This window comes from Bubalus bubalis, chromosome 1 (assembly GCF_019923935.1).
Source record: "Bubalus bubalis isolate 160015118507 breed Murrah chromosome 1, NDDB_SH_1, whole genome shotgun sequence".
NCBI classification, from domain to species: domain Eukaryota; kingdom Metazoa; phylum Chordata; class Mammalia; order Artiodactyla; family Bovidae; genus Bubalus; species Bubalus bubalis.
Genome location: NC_059157.1, coordinates 83,623,425 through 83,644,678, shown reverse-complemented (window position 1 = coordinate 83,644,678; position 21,254 = coordinate 83,623,425). Strand labels below are relative to the sequence as shown.

The 21,254-nt window shown below is 38.6% G+C and overlaps 1 protein-coding gene across 4 annotated transcripts in view; it reads right to left on the bottom strand.

Annotated features, from left to right (window-relative positions):
* Positions 1-21,254, bottom strand: part of ARL13B (ADP ribosylation factor like GTPase 13B) — an 82,574-nt gene extending 61,320 nt beyond the window's left edge. For 2 of the 4 annotated variants that reach the window (XM_025282401.3, XM_025282404.3), the window contains exons 1-2: positions 20,897-21,254; positions 1,094-1,164 (exon numbers count right to left, since the gene is read on the bottom strand). In XM_025282401.3, coding sequence (XP_025138186.1) covers positions 1,094-1,164; positions 20,897-20,955 — 130 coding nt within the window. In that variant the 5' untranslated portion in view covers positions 20,956-21,254. The remainder of the gene's footprint in view (positions 1-1,093; positions 1,165-20,896) is intronic. The other 2 variants (XM_025282402.3, XM_025282406.3) reach the window with 2 other exon arrangements.

The following is a 21,254-nucleotide window of genomic DNA, read 5'->3' as shown; positions in this document are numbered from 1 at the left end:
AAACAATAATATATAGTTTGTTGGACTTCCCTGGTGGTCCAAAGTTTAGGATCCTGTACTTTCAATGTAGGGGGCACAGGTTCAATCCCTGGTTGGGAGACTAAAAATCCCACACATCACAAAGTGCAGCCAAAAAAAAAAGAAATTAATATAGTTTGTATCTAACATTATAAAACAGAATTGGGGGTGACAGAACATTTTTTTCCAACAGTAAGTTTTGCAAGGTGTCAATTTTCTTTCATAAACTTCCCCAAGTAAAAATTCCCTATTTGTCATGCATATCTTGTTGCAACATTTATTTTCAGGAACAAATATATGTTAGGTGTTTTCCCAATTCATACCCTTAAGATGCATGGCTCATGCTCCATCTTCTGGGTACACAACAAACTCACTAGTACAGCAACTTCTATATTATAGTTACAAAGCATTAAATTAACACTAAATAAATACATTCAATGAGATATAACATAAATGACATAAAACCCTTCAATGTATCTTTAACATAAATGTAAAAGTTACACATCATATTGGGAAAAAAAATCAAGAGATACAAAGAGAGCTGTCCTGGCTATCTGTATTTCTACCTCTCTTTTAATGAGTTGTAGCTCTTTAAATTCTGGCCAAAAGAATGTAGATGATATGCATCCTTAATAGCAGGGGCATGTCCTTTTTACACTTTTTCATTCCTACTAGCTAGAATACTGGAGAAGGCAATGGCACCCCACTCCAGTACTCTTGCCTGGAAAATCCCATGGATGGAGGAGCCTGGTAGGCTGCATGCAGTCTATGGGGTCGCGAAGAGTCGGACACGACTGAAGCGACTTAGCAGCAGCAGTAGCAGCAGCTAGAAGACAGCTATGACTCCTCCTAGCTGATCAAAGACCTCAAGGAGCCTCCATATCTTTGCATTCATTCAAATCTGAAACAGAACAGGCTAGTACTATTAAGCCAGAGTCTATTCACCATATTAGACCCAAGTACGCTAAGAATATAAAGTAATAGAGTACACAATATCTCTACCCAACAAATATGTAATAAAGCAATTTAAATAAATAAATCAGAATAATTTAATAATAATTTTTTTTCAGCTTACCTCCTTGGATTCCCTTCGCTGTCGCCGTTTTACCAGCATTATCAAGTCCCACCATCACAAGAGTCACCTTTCTTAAAATAATAAAAATTAAAAAAAATCACCTTCTGAGTGAATTAAACATTGGCGGTGGGGGGTCGGGGGGAGAATAAAGGCAAATACATTCATCCAAGCAATACTTAAGAAGCAACTACTATGTACAAGTCAATATGCTGAATGCTAAGGGGTACAATGATGAACAAAATATATATTCAAAAAGCAAAATTCTTGAAAAATACCTGTAAAGTGCCATCCTTTTGCTAAGCACAAAAAAACAGAAACTGTACAGCAGATAACCTGAAGGGTAGAGAAGAAATAAAGGGAAGAAGAGAGAAAGGGAGAGAGAGAGATGGATTCTAGAACATGAGTTATTTATCACATCTAAAGACTCAATTTTCTAGTTAACTGAATTCTAACCATTAGCAAAAGTTTGTTTTTTCCAGTGAAATTATGTAAGAAAAGAATTAGGTTAGGTTCTATACACTACTAGTACACTCGATTGTTTTTATATATATAACACCTTACCAAATACAAATCTTACAGTACAGTAACATGATTGTTAACCTAAGAGCTAATGTATTTTAAAAGAGGGTTCCTAAATTAGAGAACTTAAAATGTTTCTGATGACATAGCTAAACTTCACAGAGTAAGGGGAAAAAACACAATCCAGTTCAATTTTACAACTGAAGAAACATAAGCCTAGAGTCATAAGCTAAGACAATGAATTGGTTACAGTCAGAACCAGAACCTAACTGACCTACCTTCTAGGAACTTCTTAACCCTGGGACAGGTTACAAAGGAACAAACCTACCACACAGTTCCTACTATCCTGGGAATTCAGTCCAGCTCTAAAGCCCATTTCTGTTCCAGGCTTAACTACTGCTTAGTATAGCAAGGGCTGAGACCGCTTATTAATACCACACACTTGGGAATAGAGAGAGAAAATTCACAGTATAATTGGGCCACATTCCCATGGAGTGGAGTCAGGGTTTCTGCCAAGTACAGTACACTGGCAATCATTCCAGAAAGTCAAAGTGAAAGTGAAGTCACTCAGTCGTGTCCGACTCTTTGTGACCCCATGTACTGTAGCCTACCAGGCTCCTCTGTCCATGGGATTTTCCAGGCAATAGTTCTGGAGTGGGGTGCCATTTCCTTCTCCAGGGGATCTTCCTGACCCAGGGATCGAACCCGGGTCTCCTGCATTGTAGACAGATGCTTTACCGTCTGAGCCATTCCAAGAAAGGTTAAAAAAACAGAACTTGGATGCCAAGAAGGGTGTTTTCCATCTGGCTAAGCCTGGCTTTCTTGGAGCTGGACTTTATTGAACAAATAGTTACTAAACATTTTCTGTATATCATACACCAATGTTCTAGGTACTGAGACACCTGCTTATTAAAATAACAACAACAATGAAAAACAAAAAATGATAAACTCTTCCCTTATTAAACTTATACTTTAGTTGCAGGAGACAAATAATAAATGTAAGAAATAAATAAATTACAGGTTATATCCTATATTAGAGGTGATTAAGTACTACAGAAAAAAGAATAGAGAGGAATAAAGGGGAGCAGGAGTGGGGGTGGAGGTGGACAGAAGTGATCAGGGCAGGACGCACTGAGAAAGGAGCGGAAGTCTGAGCAAGGTCTTGAAGGAAGGAAAGAGAGCACAGTTGGGGCCAAGGCACTAAGGCGGTGGGCGTGGTACGTGTGTTGGGAGGTGTTGACATAGGAATGTTCCAGAATCAGCAAGGAAGCCAGTGTGGTAAAACCCAGACAGGGCAGCACAGGGAAGAAAGACAGGAGGTTAGAAACACATCAGAAGCCAGATCAAGTGGGCCTTGCAGGCCATGGTGAGGACTGTGGATTTTGTGAGTGAAATTAACTAACTCTTCTTTCCTGGTGGTTCAGAGGTTAAAGGGTCTGCCTGGAATGAGGAAGACCCGGGTTCAATCCCTAGGTCGGGAAGAACCCCTGGAGAAGGAAATGGCAACCCATTCCAGTACTCTTGTCTGGAGAATCCCATGGAGGGAAGAGCCTGGTAGGCTACAGTCCATGGCGTCGCAAAGAGTCAGACACGACTGAGCGACTTCACTTCTTCATTACAATTAATTCTGAAAGAGATGGGCATACCAGACCACCTGACCTGCCTCTTGAGAAACCTGTGTGCAGGTCAGGAGGCAAAAGTTAGAACTGGACATGGAACAAGATTGGTTCCAAATAGGAAAAGGAGTATGTCAAGGCTGTATATTGTCACCCTGCTTATTCAACTTATATGCAGAGTACATCATGAGAAACACTGGGCTGGATGAAGCACAAGCTGGAATCAAGATCACCAGGAGACATATCAATAACCTCAGATATGCACATGGTACCACCCTTATGGCAGAAAGTGAAGAAGAACTAAAGAGCCTCTTGATGAAAGTCAAAGAGGAGAGTGAAAAAGTTGGCTTAAAGGTCAACATTCAGAAAACTAAGATCATGGCATCCAGTCCCATCACTTCATGGCAGATAGATGGAGAAACAGTGGCTGACTTTATTTTTCTGAGCTCCAAAATCACTGTAGATGCTGATTGCAGCCATAAAATTAAAAGACACTTACTCCTTGGAAGGAAAGTTATGACCAACCTAAACAGCATATTAAAAAGCAGAGACATTACTTTGCCAACAAATGTCCGTCTAGTCAAGGCTATGGTTTTTCCAGTGGTCATGTATGGATGTGAGAGTTGGACTATAAAGAAAGCTGAGCGATGAAGCATTGATGCTTTTGAACTATGGTGTTGGAGAAGACTCTTGAGAGTCCCTTGGACTGCAAGGAGATCCAACCAGTCCCTCCTAAAGCAGATCAGTCCTGGGTGTTCACTGGAAGAACTGATGTTGAAGCTGAAACTCCAATACTTTGGCCACCTGATGCGAAGAGCTGACTCATTAGAAAAGACCCTGATGCTAGGAAGGATTGAGGGCAGGAGGAGAAGGGGACAACAGAGGATGAGGTGGTTGGATGGCATCATCGACTTGACGGACATGAGTATGAGTGAACTCCAGGAGTTGGTGATGGACAGGGAGGCCTGGCATGCTGTTGTTCATGGGGTCGCAAAGAGTCGGACACGACTAAGCGACTGAACTGAACATGTAATTTCCTTTGTTATCCAGGAGCCTCAGTCTTTTCTAAATGCTTCAACCATCCTTATATCCACCATGAGGAATAAACAAAAGTATGTCTACACTTGAGTCAGTGGTAAGTCAGTTAGCAGCCTTCTCATACCCCGTTCCCAGTCAGCCAGAGATGGAGTCGGCGGAAATGTCAGAGGCACACAGCAAACTATGAATTTATGGAGCTGAGGGAGTATGTGAAGTCTAGGTACTTCTATCCATGTGAAAGTTTTACCTGCATCACTAACTGAAAACTATGTTTACTTCTTAAAGAAGCTTTGAGATACATAGAGTATAATTTTACTACTTTGTCTGAAGAATTTATAATTTCTGAATATCAAAGTACAAGATTAAATTACAAAATAATTTCCTAAACAAAATACAATAAATGACTATCCAAAAATATGGATGATATAGCACAAACAATATTTTGGATAATTCAAGTTACTAAATACATAATGAATTAGACCATAATATTAAAGTTAATTCAATTGCTCTTGAATAATTTATTCCAAGATCTACAGTGCTTCAAACATCACCATAACGAAAACAATTACTTTGGGGGACAAATCCCCATTTTCTGTTGGTTTTCTTTATTCTGTAAATCTTTAATCCAGGTTTCTGCTGACAGGTGGGGCCTTGTTTCCTCCTGGTAGTCTGGCCTCAGGCCAAACTATGGTAGGGGTAATGGCTACTTCCTTCAAAAGGACTTATGCCAGCACAGCACAGCCCCCAAGACTGCTGTAGTCAGTGCCCCGACCTTGCAGCAGGCCACTGTCAACCCATGCCTCTGCCAGAGGCTCCTGGACACTCACAGGCAAGTCTGGCTCAGTCTCTGGTGCAGTCACTGCTCCTTTCTCCTGGGTCCTGGTGTGCACAAGGTTTTGTTTGTGCCCTCCAAGAGTCTGTTTCCCCAGTCCTGTGCAATTTCTGTAATCAAATCACACTGGTCTTCAAAGTCAAATTCCCTGGGGTTCTCAGTCTTTTTGCCAGATTCCCAAGTTGGGAAATCTGTTGTGGGCCCTAGAACTTTTACAACAGTGTGAGAACTTCTTTGGTATAATTGTTCTCCAGTTTGTGGGTTGTCTGCTCAGCGACTAAATGGAGCTAATGGCAACCTCCTCCAACAGGACTTATGCCACACCAGGCTTCAACAGTATGTGAACTGAGAACTTCCAGATGTTCAAGCTGGATTTCGAAAAGGCAGAGGAACCAGAGGCCAAATGGCCAACATCTGTTGGATCACAGAAAAAGCAAGAGAATTCCAGAAAAACATCTACTTCTGCTTCACTGACTACACTAAAACCTTTGTGGATCACAACAAACTGTGGAAAATTCTTAAAGAGATAGGAACACCAGACCACCTGACCTGCCTTTTGAGAAATCTGTATGCAGGTCAGGAAGCAACGCTAGAACTGGACATGGAAAAACAGATTCGTTCCAAATCAGGAAAGCAGTACATCAAGGCTGTATATTGTCATCCTGCTTATTTAACTTATATGCAGAGTACTTCATGAGAAATGCCAGGCTGGATGAAGCTCAAGCTGGAGTCAAGATTGTTGGGAGAAATATCAATAACCTCATATATGCACATGATACCACCCTTATAGCAGAAAGTGAAGAAGAACTAAAGAGCCTCTTGATGAAAGTAAAAGAGAAGAGTGAAAAAGTCGGCTTAAAAATCAACATTCGGAAAGCTAAGATCATGACATCTGGTCTCATCACTTCAAGGCAAACAGATGGGGAAACAGTGGAAACAGTGACAGACTTTATTTTCTTGGGCTCCAAAATCACTGCACATGGTGACTCCAGCCATGAAATTAAAAGACGCTTACTCCTTGGAAGAAAAGCTATGACCAACCTAGACAGCATATTAAAAAGCAGAGACGTTACTTTGACAACAAAGGTCTGTGTGGTCAAAGTTATGTTTTTTCCAGTAGTCGTGCACGAATGTGAGAGTTGGACTATAAAGAAAGCTGAGTGCCGAAGAACTGATGTTTTTGAACTGTGGTGTTGGAGAAGACTCTTGAGAGTCCCTTGGACTGCAAGGAGATCCAGCCAGTCAATCCTAAAGGAAATCAGTCCTGAATATTCAATGGAAGGACTGATGTTGAAGCTGAAAATCCAATACTTTGGGCACCTGATGGGAAGAAATGCCTCATTTGAAAAGACCCTGATGCTGGTAAAGATTGAAGGCAGGAGAAGGGGATGACAGAGGATAAGATAGTTAGATGGCATCACCAACTTGACGGACATGAGTTTGAGCAAGCTTCAGGAGATTGGTGATGGAGAGGGAAGCCTAGCGTGCTGCAGTCTGTGGGGTGGCAAAGAGTGGACACCACTGAGCTAGTAAACTGAAATGAACTAATACGTTTCAAAACATTGTTCTTAAAGCAGTTACCAAGGAAAGTTGTTAGATTTTATCTTAAATGCTTCCTTTTTTAAAACAGAATATTAGATTCAAACAAAAAACATTCTTCAAACATGAAAATCATGCTGAAAGTCTTTCTGGATTTTTATTTTTATGTTGACTATCCCTCCAAGTACATAGTCAATATTTAAGATCATTATGCCATATACTTGAAAACATGGCTTTAATTAAATATCTGAGGTAACTAAAGCCTTAATGAAAAAATATAACACTAGCAGGACAAATGAAAATCACAGCATGAATTACTGCCATGCCTGATAACAATGCATTAAACATATATTTTCAGAATAGAATGGGTTTAAAAGGCTAACAATCAACTATCACTCAAAATTCTATGGAACTCTTAAACACTGAATATGTTCAATCTAACATGTAACATTTGTACATGTCATTATAGCTTTTTAAAATATGAGACATTATCATTGATTGGGAACAATTTGGCCGTGATGCTATGTAACAACAGAGAAATAAAAGACTATGTCTTCTGATTATTGATCAAATACATTAGCTCTTCAATTGAAAACATAATATACAGTGTTCTTAGGTTTATAACGTCTTGAAAGTTGACAGCAGCAATAAAAGCAAACATTTTGTCACTGAGCTAGACAGTCATAATTAATAAAAGTAGACTAGGCATTTGAGTACTACAGACACAAAAAGGCCTGAGCAAATGCCTGAGACATGGTTTCTATCCCAGAGTGCTTCTCTTCTAATAACAGTGACTAAAATGTGAACAAATATGTGTACATTGTGACAGTATGAAAGTTTAAAATCCTTACACACGATGCTCAGGGAATACAGAGCAGAAAACTTCATTCAGCCTAGAGAAACAGGAGAAGGTCTGGGAAACTTCTTACACAAGGTGATGATGCCTCAGCTAAGTTCTTAAAATACTGAAGTTTGCCAAGGAACAGGAAGGTGAGAACAGGAACAAGAATGAAGAGGTTCTAGACTAAGAACACTGCCTGAGACACCACACCGCGAAGGTGAGAACTGGGTGCTCAGTTGCTAAATCCAGGCAATTAAGATCCAGCCTTAAACAAAAGGAGAACATGCATACACACCACAACTCAATACAACCATGTATTGAATCTAAAGGGAACCTGACATACTTCTAGTTAAGAAACAAGTACCATTAAATAGTTAATAACGTGAACCTTCCCAGAAGCTGGAACTGATCACTTTGCTCTTATTACAGTTATCATTGAGTCTTGAATTATATACCAAACCAGAAAGGCTGATAAGGAAAGGACTCTATTTTAAGAAGTGCGGTATGCTTGTACTAGTAATAAGTATCACAATAGGGATAATGGGTATTCTGATATATAGTCATAAACTTGGTGCTAGAGCAACCTCTGTTCAAGCCCCAGAAGTATCATTTCCAAGCTATATGACCTGGACACATTATTTAACCTATCAAAATTTTATCAGTAAAATGGGATAATAAAAATATCCATGCCATAGGATATGGTGAAATTACATAGGACATGCAAGTAAAGTGCACAATGCCTGGGGCACACAGTAAGTGCTCAACCTATAGCTCAACCTATTACTACATAAAATTCAAGACACGGAGTCTACAAAATGAGACCAGAGAGATGGAAAGGGATTAAGTAACGGAGGAGGATTAATGGGTTCAGTTTTGCACATGTTGACAGAAGTGCATGTCTCACATTGAAGTCTGAAGCTGGAGGAGAGACACGGACCAAGATTATGAGATTATTACACATGCTAATTAAAACTACAGGAATAGATGGAAGAGCACAGAAGGAAGAGCTAGGGGTCAGGGGACACGGAACCCTAAGAACCTTTGAAGGAACTCTTACAATTGCAGCCAGAAAGAATTGAGACCAGTAATGATGTTGGGATGGAAACAGTTTCCTAAAGGGTTAAGAGAACAATATGAAACACTACAGAGTTTTGCAAAATAAAGGAATCTTTTTGGTAACTGCCATCAATTAAGTACCTCAGAAATAAATGCTCTCAGCTTTTTACAAACCCTACAATACCAATGCTTTGAATTTATTTCATAATGTGTCTTGATAGTTCAAAGCTATTTTACCCTACCATCTATTTTCACGCCATCCCTGAAAGTAGGGAAGATCAAAGTTACCCAAAGTTACAGTGCTAGTTAGTTAACAGCAGTTTCTATGGGAAGTTTAAATACAGTGATTCGTAAAAACAATTATTATTAATTTAAAGGGCAACTGGAATCATCTTGTTAATCCTAAAATTTACCCACATTTATATGTATACACACACACACAGAGATATACACCAGATAGCCAGGTTGTCTGGCTCATTTTCATCAAATATTTTTTCCCCACGTTTCAGTGTATCACAACCATAACCTACTTGTTAGAGCTAAGACAAGGTAGATTACCTAGTAACAGGTAGATTAACTAAGGTAATGAGCTGCATGCTGTTAATAAAACCTAACTACGATGTTAATGAAAAAGCTAAGAATGACATTTTTCTGTTTAAAATCCTTAAACAGAATCAAGTCCAAACTCTTGCAGCTTCGTCTTCTGTCACTCCCCAGCAAGCCTTTAAGGCTGGGAACTTCCTAGGTCTTCTTGACCAGGCATGTTATCACAGCAAACAAACCTTAACTTTTTCATGTAACTTTTAATTCAGTCTTCTCAACCAGAACTTGTCTTAACTGTGCAGCCCCAGGATCAAATGTGCTGAGCATACACCTTGTACTTTTACTGAATGAAACAATATAAATGTATTTTGTGATCCCTGGGCTTCTGATCCCTCTCTTCCCTGGGCTCAGTTGGTAAAGAATCCACCTGTAACACAGGAGACCCTAGTTTGATTCCTGGGTCGGGAAGATCCGCTGGAGAAGGGATAGGCTGCCCACTCCAGTATTCTTGGGCTTCCCTTGTGGCTCACCTGATACAGAATCCACCTGCAATGCAAGCGACATGGGTTCAATCCCTGGGTTGGGAAGATCCCTGGAGAAGAGAAAGGCTACCCACTCCAGTATTCTGGTCTGGAGAATTCCATGGACTAGTCCATGGGATCACAAAGAGTCAGACAGGACTGAGCGACTTTCACTTTATTTGCTAAGTAAACATAAGTAAAATTAAAATATACGACTTTAAGTTGAGACTGTACTGTAATGGATTCAATTTATATAAATCTTCAAATCAAAGTAACAGCTCAATATTAGAGAATGTAATTAAAATTACCTATTTTCTTACATTAAATCAAAATTTTCTGAGTAGATCTACATGTTGTGGTTTCACGCACAATAATTAACAGTGAGAAATACTTTCAAAACTAAAATAATTCTGAGTAAAAAAAAGTAGGGATTAAGAGAGCCAAAAACTTTTGTATACATAATATCTCAGGGTCCTTTTTTATATAAAAGATAAACAAATTAATATGCCAGAAATATAAGTCATATTATATTAGCATTTTGAACTTAGACTCAGAACACATGTGAATTCTGAATCTTTTCTGAATGGTATTATTACAATTTTTTGAACATTTTTTTGAACATGTACAACTCTAAACTTCCTCATCTGTCAACTAAGGAATACAATACTTCAAACGAGATAATTATATAAAAGATATTTCTAACTTCAAAAATGTCATGCAAGTTAAAATAGAACACTGAGAAAACTAAAGCAAAATTTAACACAACAGAACTGATATTTATTACTTAAAATATTTAAAACTACATGGAACAATTAGCAAATAACAAATACATATGAAAAAGGACTTGGAAATACTGCCTTATGATGTATGTGTGAGAAAACAAAAAACCTACCACAAAAAGAATTAATGAAATGAAAAAACTTACCAAACCATTTATGCTGTGATTTTATTTTTCTATTATTTTATAATTACTATTTTCTAGTATTTTAATTCAGATTGTACAGGTCAAGATAATACTGCACCAAAATCGCTATCTAAATTTATGAAGTACTAAAAAGGGGACCAATCTTAGGGTCATATGCTACCTTTGAAGCTTGATCAAATGAAATTCTTATTGTCTGCTTGTTTATTTCTAAAATATCAATATAAAAAAATAAAACAAAACCTCAACATAAAGGAATAGTGTAAACTGTGGACTTTAGTTCATGATATGTCACTATCTGTTCATCAATTGTAACAAATATACCCCACTAATGCAAGATGTTAGTAACAGCAGAAACTAGGAGGAGGGAGGGTATATGGGAACTCACTGCACTTTCTGCTCGGTTTTTCTATAAACCAAAATTGATCTAAAAATAAAGACTACTTTTTAAAATAAAAACTAAAAATACAAAGAGGTAGAATCAGAATATCTCTAGATCCCTTTCTCTCCTAAAATTCTGAGATTCCTACTATGAATAAACAAGAAGCTCTAAGGGGATAAAAAAGAAATGTAAGAAGTTCCAGTTCTGCCATGACACATCAGATAATCCTTGCTAATCTGCACGTACAGCTTACTTAAGAAGTAAGAATCAGCAATTTCCATAAATAGTCTAGGATTTACAGTTATATTAACTTAAGACCAAGAAAGATGGTTTATAGGGTACTGCTTCCCCTAGCAGAGATAACATACCACATCGTGGCATGTTTTACCAGATACCACACTGATACACAGAAAGCAACAAGTCACATTGCTTAGTGTGACATTTGAGTCTCTTCTTTTAGACATGGCCATGATGAATAACAATTTACTAATAAATTTGAAGTAAAGCTTTGGTAGGCTGAATTGTGACAAGGAAAAACACAGATGAGTAAGAAACTAGTTGTAGCTAGTGGGAAGTTGTAGGAGACAAATAGAGTGCAGAGAGCTTCAAAGATTTATCCATTTCTTAAGGAAAAAAAACTTAAATCTGATGACCAAAGGTTAATATCAGTAAAACCTAGGGAGGCAAGCACATGAGTACTGATTACATTTTTCTTTTCATTTAAATATTGGCAAAATTTTTTTTACTATTTTAAATTATATTACATAATTCTTGCGCCAAAATTCCTTCCATTAAACTGATGCTAATTTTCTGCCTCTCTAGGTGGGCTATTCCTGAAATCATGTTCAGGGAAAATACAGGAATCACAAATTTCTTCAAGACCCAAATAAAATTACACCCTTTCCAAAATTCTGCTTGCAATCCTTGCTAGGAATCTTAGAAATCATCTTTAAACTCTCAAATATTCTATCACAGGGCTTCCCAGGTAGTGCAGTGGTAAAGAATCCACCTGCCAATGCAGGTTTGATCCCTGGATCAGGAAAATCCCCTGGAATACAAAAATGGTAACCCAAACTAGTATTCTCACCTGGAAAATTCCATGGAGAGTATCTGGTGGGCTAAAATCCAGGGAGCTGCAAACAGAACCCACTGAGCAACTGAGCACGTGGCATATTTTATCATATTATATGTAATACTTCAGCAACTAGATGCTACTTGGTATAAATAATTGGAGTTCTGAATATGTAGATGACAATATGTAAGAGTGAGGACCTGCTGACAGGGTCCAGATGTTTACTGAGAATCATGGAGAAGGAAATGGCAACCCACTCCAGTGTTCTTGCCTGGAGAATCCCATGGATGGAGAAGCCTGGTAGGCTGCAGTCCATGGGGTCGCAGAGTCGGACACGACTGAAGTGACTTAGTAGTAGTCTGGAAGTGGCCACAGGACTGGAAAAGGTCAGTTTTCATTCCAATCCCAAAGAAAGGCAATGCCAAAGAATGTTCAAATTACCGTACAACTGCACTCATTTCACATGCTAGCAAGATTATGCTCAAAATCCTTAAAGATAGGCTTCAGCAGTATATGAATCAAGAATTTCCAGATATACAAGCTGAATTTAAAAAAGGCAGAGGAACCAGAGATCAAATTGCCAACATTCTCTGAATCACAGAAAAAGCAAAGGGAATTCCAAAAAAAATCTGCTTTATTGACTACGCTAAAGCCTTTGACTGTGTGGTTCATGGCAAACTGTGGAAAATTCTTTAAGAGATGGGAATACCAGATCACCTTACCTGCCTCCTGAGAAACCTGTATGCAGGACGAGAAGCAACAGTTAGTACTGGATATGGGACAACAGACTGCTTCAATATTGGGAAAGGGGTATATCAAGGCTGTATACTGTCACTCTGCTTATTTAACTTCTATGCAGAGTACATCATGTGAAATGCTGGGCTGGATGAATCACAAGCTGGAATCAAGATTGCCAGGAGAAATATCATAAATTCAGACATGCAAATAGTACCACTTTAATGGCAAAAAGCTAAGAGGAACTAAAGAACCTCTCAATTAAGGTGAGAGAGAAGAGTGAAAAAGCTGGCTTCAAACTCAACATCAAAAAACGAAGATGGTGGCATCCAATTCCACCACTTCATGCCAAATAGATGGGGAAACAATGGAAACAGTGACAGATTTTATTTTCTTGGGCTCCAAAATCACTGCAGATGGTGACTGCAACCATGAAATTAAAAGACGTTTGCTTCTTAGAAGAAAAGCTATGACAAACCTAGACAGGGTATTAAAAAGAGAGAATACTTTGCCAACAAAGGTCCGTCTAGTCAAAGCTTCAGTTTTTTCCAGTAGTCATGTATGGATGTGAGACAAAGAAGGGTGAATGCCGAAGAACTGATGCTTTTGAACTGTGGTGTTGGAGAACTCTTGAGAGTCCCGTGGACTATAAGGAGATCAAACCAGTCAATCCTAAAGGAAATTAACCTGAATATACATTGGAGGGACTGATGCTGAAGCTCTAATACTTTGGCTGCCAACTCACTGGAAAAGACCTTGATGCTGGGAAAGATTGATGGCAAGAGGAGAAGGAGAAGACAGGATAAGAAGGTCAGATGGCATCACTGACTCAATGCACATGAGTTTGAGCAAGCTCAAGGAGAAGGTGAAGGACAGGGAAGCCTGCAGTGCTGTCGTTCACTGGGGTCACAGAGTCAGACACAACCTGGTGTCTGAGTAACAACAGTGGCTTGTGTTCCGAATAAACGCTGCTCCCTATACACAAAATAAATTTCAAGAGAGTCAAACGTTAAAAATTAAATTAAAACATAAAGTACTAGAAAAAAGTATAAGTGGATATAATCTTGGACAGATGATGAATTTTCTATATATTACACTGAAAGAATGATACATTGGAATTTAAAAAGTTTAATTTTTATACTTCAAAAACCACCAAAAAATTTTAAAACATAACAAAAGAAAAATATCCATGACATGTATTAGAGAGAAAGGGTTACTAGTAATAAACACTTAAAATCTCCCATAGAAATAGCAATAAGAAAATGAACCTCTCCCAATAGTAAAAAAGCAAAGGGAACCTCTGGGAAATTCTCAAAAGAAGTACAAATATCCAAGGGGAAACAATCTTATCAGTAATCAAGAAAATAGAAACTAACATATCCACCTTAACCTAGAAAAATGAAGAAGTGACAGCTCCTATTTTTTTGAGGAAAACAGCACTCTTACTTACACCCTGCTGGTAGGAATAGAAATTGGTTAAAAAAAAAAAAAAAAGAAGCCTGTCTGAAGAGTAATTGGGCAATATATAAGATATACCTTAAACTTTTTCATATAATTTGATCTAGAATCCCAATCCAAAAACATTTATATAAGGATGCTCACCAAGGCATTTTTGAAATAGTAAAACATTTTAAACATTCTAAATATTTAATGACTGGAATGATTAAACACACGTTGGTGAATTAATGCAACACATTACTCTGCTATTCTTAACAAAAAGATGTTGAACAAAAAATATGCAATGATACAAAATGATGTTAACTATGCATTAAGGCAAGATAAATACATAAAAAGCTGTGAAACAGCACTCCATTATCTCACTATGGTTTAAAAATATTTACATGTATATAAGAAATTCTACACCAAAATGCAAAAAGTGGTAATCTCTGGCAGATGAGATTGTGAGTTAACTTAAATTTGCCCCATTCTGCTTAACTGTGCCTTCAAGGTTCTACAATAAACTACAATAAAGTAATACTTTCAAAAACAATAAACACACATTACTTTTAGATGTTTTTAAATAACACCACCTCCTGTCCAAGAGACATCCTAGATGACTAGGGAAGCTGAATAAACATTACAATACATGGATACGTAGAGATCAATACAAGGAGGGTACTGAGCAAACACAATACAAGGTAAAGAATCTAGCTGGAATGCAAAGAAAATTTCCTGAAGGAAAGAATCTCCCAAGTGAGATTTAAGCATGAAGAGGAATAGTCAAAAAAATTAAAAAGAAGACCATTCAGGCAGGAATGTAGGAACTAAAGAATTTAAATACTCCAAATCTGGAATGACAGAAAGAAAAAGAATGGCTTATGATGAGTTCATACAGCCAGGATCAGGTCAAGTCACAAGTATCCTCTAAGTAATAAGTTTGGATGTGATCTTGAAGGCAACTAGTAAAAGACCCAATATTTAAAATCAGTTGCATACTAAAAAGACTACTGACAGTGGGGAGGATAAATCTGAGGGGAATAGTGGAAAGTCTGTCAAAGAGATCTGGGAGAGAAATAATGGAAGCCTTATTTAAAATGGAGCGATGGTATGGAAAGGCTGAAAGAGTGCAAAACACACAAGTAGTATTCAGTAAGAAGAAACCAAAGGACTTGACGATTTGAGATAACAAAGCACAAAGAGGTATCCAAGATTATTCTCAGCTTCTGAGCTGGGTAAGAGGAAGGCAGAAGCGATTCAACATGAAAGACATAAAGTTCAGTTTTGGATGTGCTGCTATTGAAGATTCTATGGTAACTGGATATGTAAGTCTTCAAGTGGTGGTTAAGTCTTTGGGTTGGAAATAAGGACTTGGGAGTCAATGGTGACGTGGTAGGTAGCTGAAGTCCTATCTTGTGAGACTGACCATAAAGAGAGAATATGTAGAAGAGAGTCGAAGACAGAACCTGGAGGAAACTCAGGAATCACGTGAAGAAAGACTAACTGGCAAAAAGAGACAGAAAAGGAAATAGGTTAAATAGAAAGGTTAAAAAAAGAAAATTAAGAAAAATAAATCAGAGAATTCCCAAGAAGAGAGTGATCTTAAGTGTTATTTGATGTCAAAAGATTGAAAAATATCCACTGGATTTAATAACCAGACAGCACCTAACGTAGCAAGAAAAACTGAAGGGTCTGGGTAATGCAGGAAGTTTAGGAATGCTTGAGAGGGGAGGAAACTGAGAAAGTACCAGTCATATGAGGTCAGGTGTTAAGTCTGAAGTAAAGGGAAGGAGTAAAGGAGTGAAGTAAAGGATCGTGGCTGCAGGCACAAGATTGTTAATGTCAGACACAGAACAACAAGCTCCTAAAGATGTCCACATTATAATTCCCCAAGCCTGTGACGGTGCTAACTTACCTGGTAAAAGCAACTCTGTAGATGTGATTAAGCTAAGGATCTCAGATGAGGAGCCTATCTTGGAATATCCAGGTAGGCCTGATGTAATTACAAGTCTCCTTACTCCAAAATCACTGCAGATGGTGATAGCAGCCATGAAATTAAAAGACACTTGCTCCTTGGAAGAAAAGCTATGACCAACTAGACAGCATATTGAAAAGCAGAGACATTACTTTGCCAACAAAGGTCCGTCTAGTCAAGGCTATGGTTTTTCCTGTGGTCATGTATGGATGTGAGAGTTGGACTGTGAAGAAAGCTGAGTGCCGAAGAACTGATGCTTTTGAACTGTGATGTTGGAGAAGACTCTTGAGAGGCCCTTGGACTGCAAGGAGATCCAACCAGTCCATCCTAAAGGAGATCAGTCCTGGGTGTTCATTGGAAGGACAGATGCTGAAGCTGAAACTCCAGTACTTTGGCCACCTCATGCGAAGAGTTGACTCATTGGAAAAGACTCTGATGCTGGGAGGGATTGGGGACAGGAGGAGAAGGGGACGACAGAGGATGAGATGGCTGGATGGCATCACCGACTCGATGAATGTGAGTTTGAGTGAACTCCAGGAGGTGGTGATGGACAGGGAGGCCTGGCGTGCTGCAATTCATGGGGTCGCAAAGAGTCGGACATGACTGAGCGACTGAACTTTGAACTTTACTTATAAGAAGGAAGAGGAGATCACAGATGACAGAAGATGTTATGATGTTGGCTTTGAAGATAGCGGAAGGGCGTCACAAGCCAAGAATGTAGGCAGTCTTTCTTGGCTAGAAAAGGCAAAGAAAAATATTCTCCCCTAGAGCCTCCAGAAGGTAAACAAGCAACCCTGCTGATCTATTTTAGAGCTTTGATCTCAGAACTGCAGGCTAATAAGCTTAAGTCACTAAGTTAACGGCAATTTTTATAGCAACATTAGGAAACATTTCATTTGGTTTATTTTTTAGGTAAGAGAGGCTTACGTATGTTTACATACTAAGCAAAGAACAGAAGCGGAGCTCTGAAGACAAAAGAAAGATTTTGTATTTTTGATGATCAAACTGGACAATAAATCTTGGGATAAAAATTTAGGTTTAATCTTACACCCAAGTTCTTTCTGTGATCTCTGGCTGAATGCTGAATGACTGAGGTTCACCAGGAAATGGGAAGAAATGGAATAAACAGATTTATTCCTAGAACTAGCCTTGGAAAAAGAACCCTTCTACTAACAGAAAGAGAGGAAGGGAAGGGTGTTTATGCTGACAAGTGCAAAATGAATTGAGAAAGTGGTAGTTTCGTCGCTAAGCCATGTCCAACTCTTGCAACCTCATGGACTGTAGCCCACAGACTCCTCTGTCCATGGGATTTCCCAAGCAAGAGTACTGGAGTGGGTTGCCATCTCCTCCTCCAGAATTAAGGAAATTAACCTACTAATCAGCACTTGTCTCCTAAGATCAGAGTTATTATTTACTGAGTAACTACTATGTGCAAAGCATCAAGTACTTGCATAAATTTTCTTTCTCAAAATGTTGCAAGACAAAAATTATGCACACTTGACTAGGGGGAAGTGCCAAACTCCTAGGACTCAGATGAAAACCTGCGTGACTCAAACACTACACTGAGAGACCTGGTAGACACTACCAGAACCCAGTGATTAAGGTCAACAGTGCCAGTAATCAGACATACCAAAATCAGGTACCCTTGATATGATGTACTGAAAAGGACATTTCACCTCCATGGTATTCCTTTACCCAATTATGCAGCAACACTTTTATCAAATTACAAGAAAATAACGTGAGGGATATTTTACACAACAACTGACAACTACTCTTCAAAGTCTCAAGGCAATAAAAGACAAGAAAAAACAGAGGAACTATTACAGACTGAGAGAGAACAGAGACACAACAGAACAACGCAGAATCCTTGATTAGATCCTGGACAGGAGAAAAAAAAAAAGAAAGCACTAGGTGTTAAAACAAGTGAACTCAGAATAAAACCTATAATTTAGTTAATAGCACTGTACCAATGTTAATCTCTTAGCTCTGATCACTGTATCACGAACTCAAAAAGTTAAAAAAAAAAAAAAAAAAAAAAACCCACTGATTCTACAGGAGAAAGTCACTTATCTATGAGTCTAGCTTTCAGTCTATTCAAGGTTAACTTTATGGAGCTGCAGAGCCTACGTTTAGGTTCTCTCTGGTGGTTAACAATAGCACATATGGTATTCCTGAATTCCCTGGCATTCTGGTCTGACTCCTATCCTAGACTGGTGCTTGAACACTTGACCTCTGACTCCTGCCTTGGTCCTATCCACACATTCTGACTATGCAATCTAATCCCTGATTCCAATCTCCAGAATAATATGCTTGTTGGGAGAGTATCTAAGTAAGGACAAATAGGTAAATACAAAGGATGCAGTGTAAAGTCAGCAAAGAAACCTCAGAATAGAGTGTATTAGTGATCATCATCTCTCTTACACACACTCACTCCTCACATTTGCAAACGTATCTTCATAAAATATAAACAGAAAGGGGAATCTCAATAAGGACCAGTATAGCCTAAAATGTAAAAACTACAGAGCAATATATCATAAAGCCACAAAATTGGATATATTTTTACAATCAGCTTGCTCATTTTCCATTTGTTCCGGCAAATGGACTACCTGCTAGTATTGTTTCCTTACGGATTTGCAAAGGAGTAATCAAACTACACACAATACTTTGCAAATATTTACTCAGCCATTATTATGAACCAGGTATCAACAAACAGGGTACTTAAAACATAGGTATAACTCATTTATTTTTAAGTTATATGACAGTTAGCTCTATGCAACATTGAGAGATTTTATCCATGTCCTTCATATTAGGCCATGATCTAGATTAATGAAGTCCAATAAAAAAATATAGTGCAAGCCATATATATAAGGCTAAATTTTCTAGTAACTGCGTTTTAAAAAATGAAAATAAAATGTGAAAGGTCATGTAATCACACTGAAAAAAAAAAAGGACTGATATTTACCTTTTTCCTTCCTGTATAATAAATCTTCAAAATCTACTTTGTATTATATACTTTGCATGCATGTGTGCTCCGTGGTGTCTAACTCTTTTGCAACCCCATTGGCTACAGCCCCCAGGCTCCTCTGTCCATGAGATTTCCCAGGCAAGAGTACTGGAGCAGGTGGTCATTTCCTTCTCAAGGGATCTTCCCCACCCAGGAACTGAACCGGTGTCTCCTGCTTGGGCAGGCAGATTCTTTACCACTGAGCCACCTGGGAAGCCCTACAGCATCTCAATTCCGACTAGCCACATTTCAAATGCTCAACAGTCATATGCAGCCATCACTATCCTATTGGACAGCACAGATCTTGATACTTCTATTTATTAAACAAAATAAAAATAAACTGAGTTATAGGGTTAAATTTCAATTTGCTTTATCAATCAAATCCAATCCAATTATCTTTTCTACTCAGAAATCAATACATTCTCTGTTCTCGGAACTCTGTATTTTCTTTAATCATCCCAAAGATTATTACACTACAGCTACTGAGAGAAGCAAAAACAAAGAATAATGAATTAAATTGAAAACTTATTTGCAGTGAAAGGTTTTTGAATGTTTTTAGTTAAAAGGACACACGCTACTACTGTGCTTTCTTAGAAAAATAAAATATATTTTTAAAAAACCAGACACATCCTCCAGGCTTAGTAGAGACTGCAATCAGACCAGAATATGTTGAAAACAAATTAAATCAGTCTACACACCCAACACATCTTTGATTCTTGAAAGTTGATCATATCACTTATAAGATTCACATTCATTTAAGAGTTAATAACGGGAGAATTCAAAAGTTCCATTTAAGGAAAATTTCCAAATACACACATTTATTTTTCCTTATACGTATAGCTTTTCATTCTTTAAAGAATAGTTCATCCTTTTTAATTACTGTTTTAATTAATGTTTTAACATTAATGTTACTGTTTTTTAAAAAACCCAAACTTTTGCTATAAATTACCCTTGGCTTAATTCTAAAGTAGAATTATTTAAAAAACATTATTTATAAAGACAAACAAACTCAAGGTTTCTTTATAGGTTGAGTAGCTCAATTTTAAAAACATCATTTTCACTGACTCCTTCCTAGCACAGTGCCTGGAACGTGGTATTTCCTCAATAAATGAATGAATACCAAGTAGCGGGCTCTAAATATTAATATATTTAGCATTTAAAACGAAATATTAAAAAGCGGACTTTTTCAACTAAAGGGCTTAACTAGATTTCATGTAAAAACTGAAGCTACACTACAGTTAAGAACACCTTCCATCAGTTATTCTCATTTAATTCAACACTCCTAGAGCACAGATATTATCACCCTCTTTTAACACGAGGAGGGTGGAGCCAAAAGTGGGAAGATAAAGTAGTGGAGAAAGATTTCAAGTCCAAGTCCTCAAACAAAACAGTGTGTGTAGTAGGAAGGTGTTTGTGGACTTGATGAAAAACATCTCATAATGCCCTATTTTTTTAAAAATAAATCCCACAATGGATAGACTCCAATTCCAAACACACACACACACACAACCCACAACTTTTTAAGAAATTAGGACCCATTTAAATTATAACAACAGTAACTATTACGGATTAGAACTTAACTGCAACTAAACAGAAAGGCTACGTCCTCCTATCGCTCCCTGAGGAGATAAATCAAACTGGAGGCGAAAGCATCCCTAGCGGCCTGTAAGAGACTCTAGCTGGAGGCCGAGAGGAGAGGCGGCGCCCCTTCCTTGGGGCGCAGCTGGCCCCCTCCCCTAGGAAGGCACCTGGCCAACTGGCTCCAGCCTACCTGACGGGCTCCCGCCACCGCTTGAACCAGTTGCAGCAATTGGCCATCAGACTGAACATCCCAGGCCGCTCCTCCCGCCGCCTCCCATCCGAGCCCGGAGCGGAGATGGGCCGCTAGTCCTCCTGAGCCGAGTCCTCGGGGACGCCGCCGCCGCTCCGAGGCGGCCCAGAGGAGAATGCGCCGGGAGGAGGGTGAGGGCAGTCACTCTCAAAACCAACCCCAACAAACCACGCCTGCAGGCGAGCGGAAAACCTCGCTCCTCGCCCACGTAGTGGGGACCAAAGGCGCAGTTACACAAATCCCGACAGGGTTCTGCAGCCGCCAGAGAAAACCCCCGCGTCAACGTGCTGACGTTACC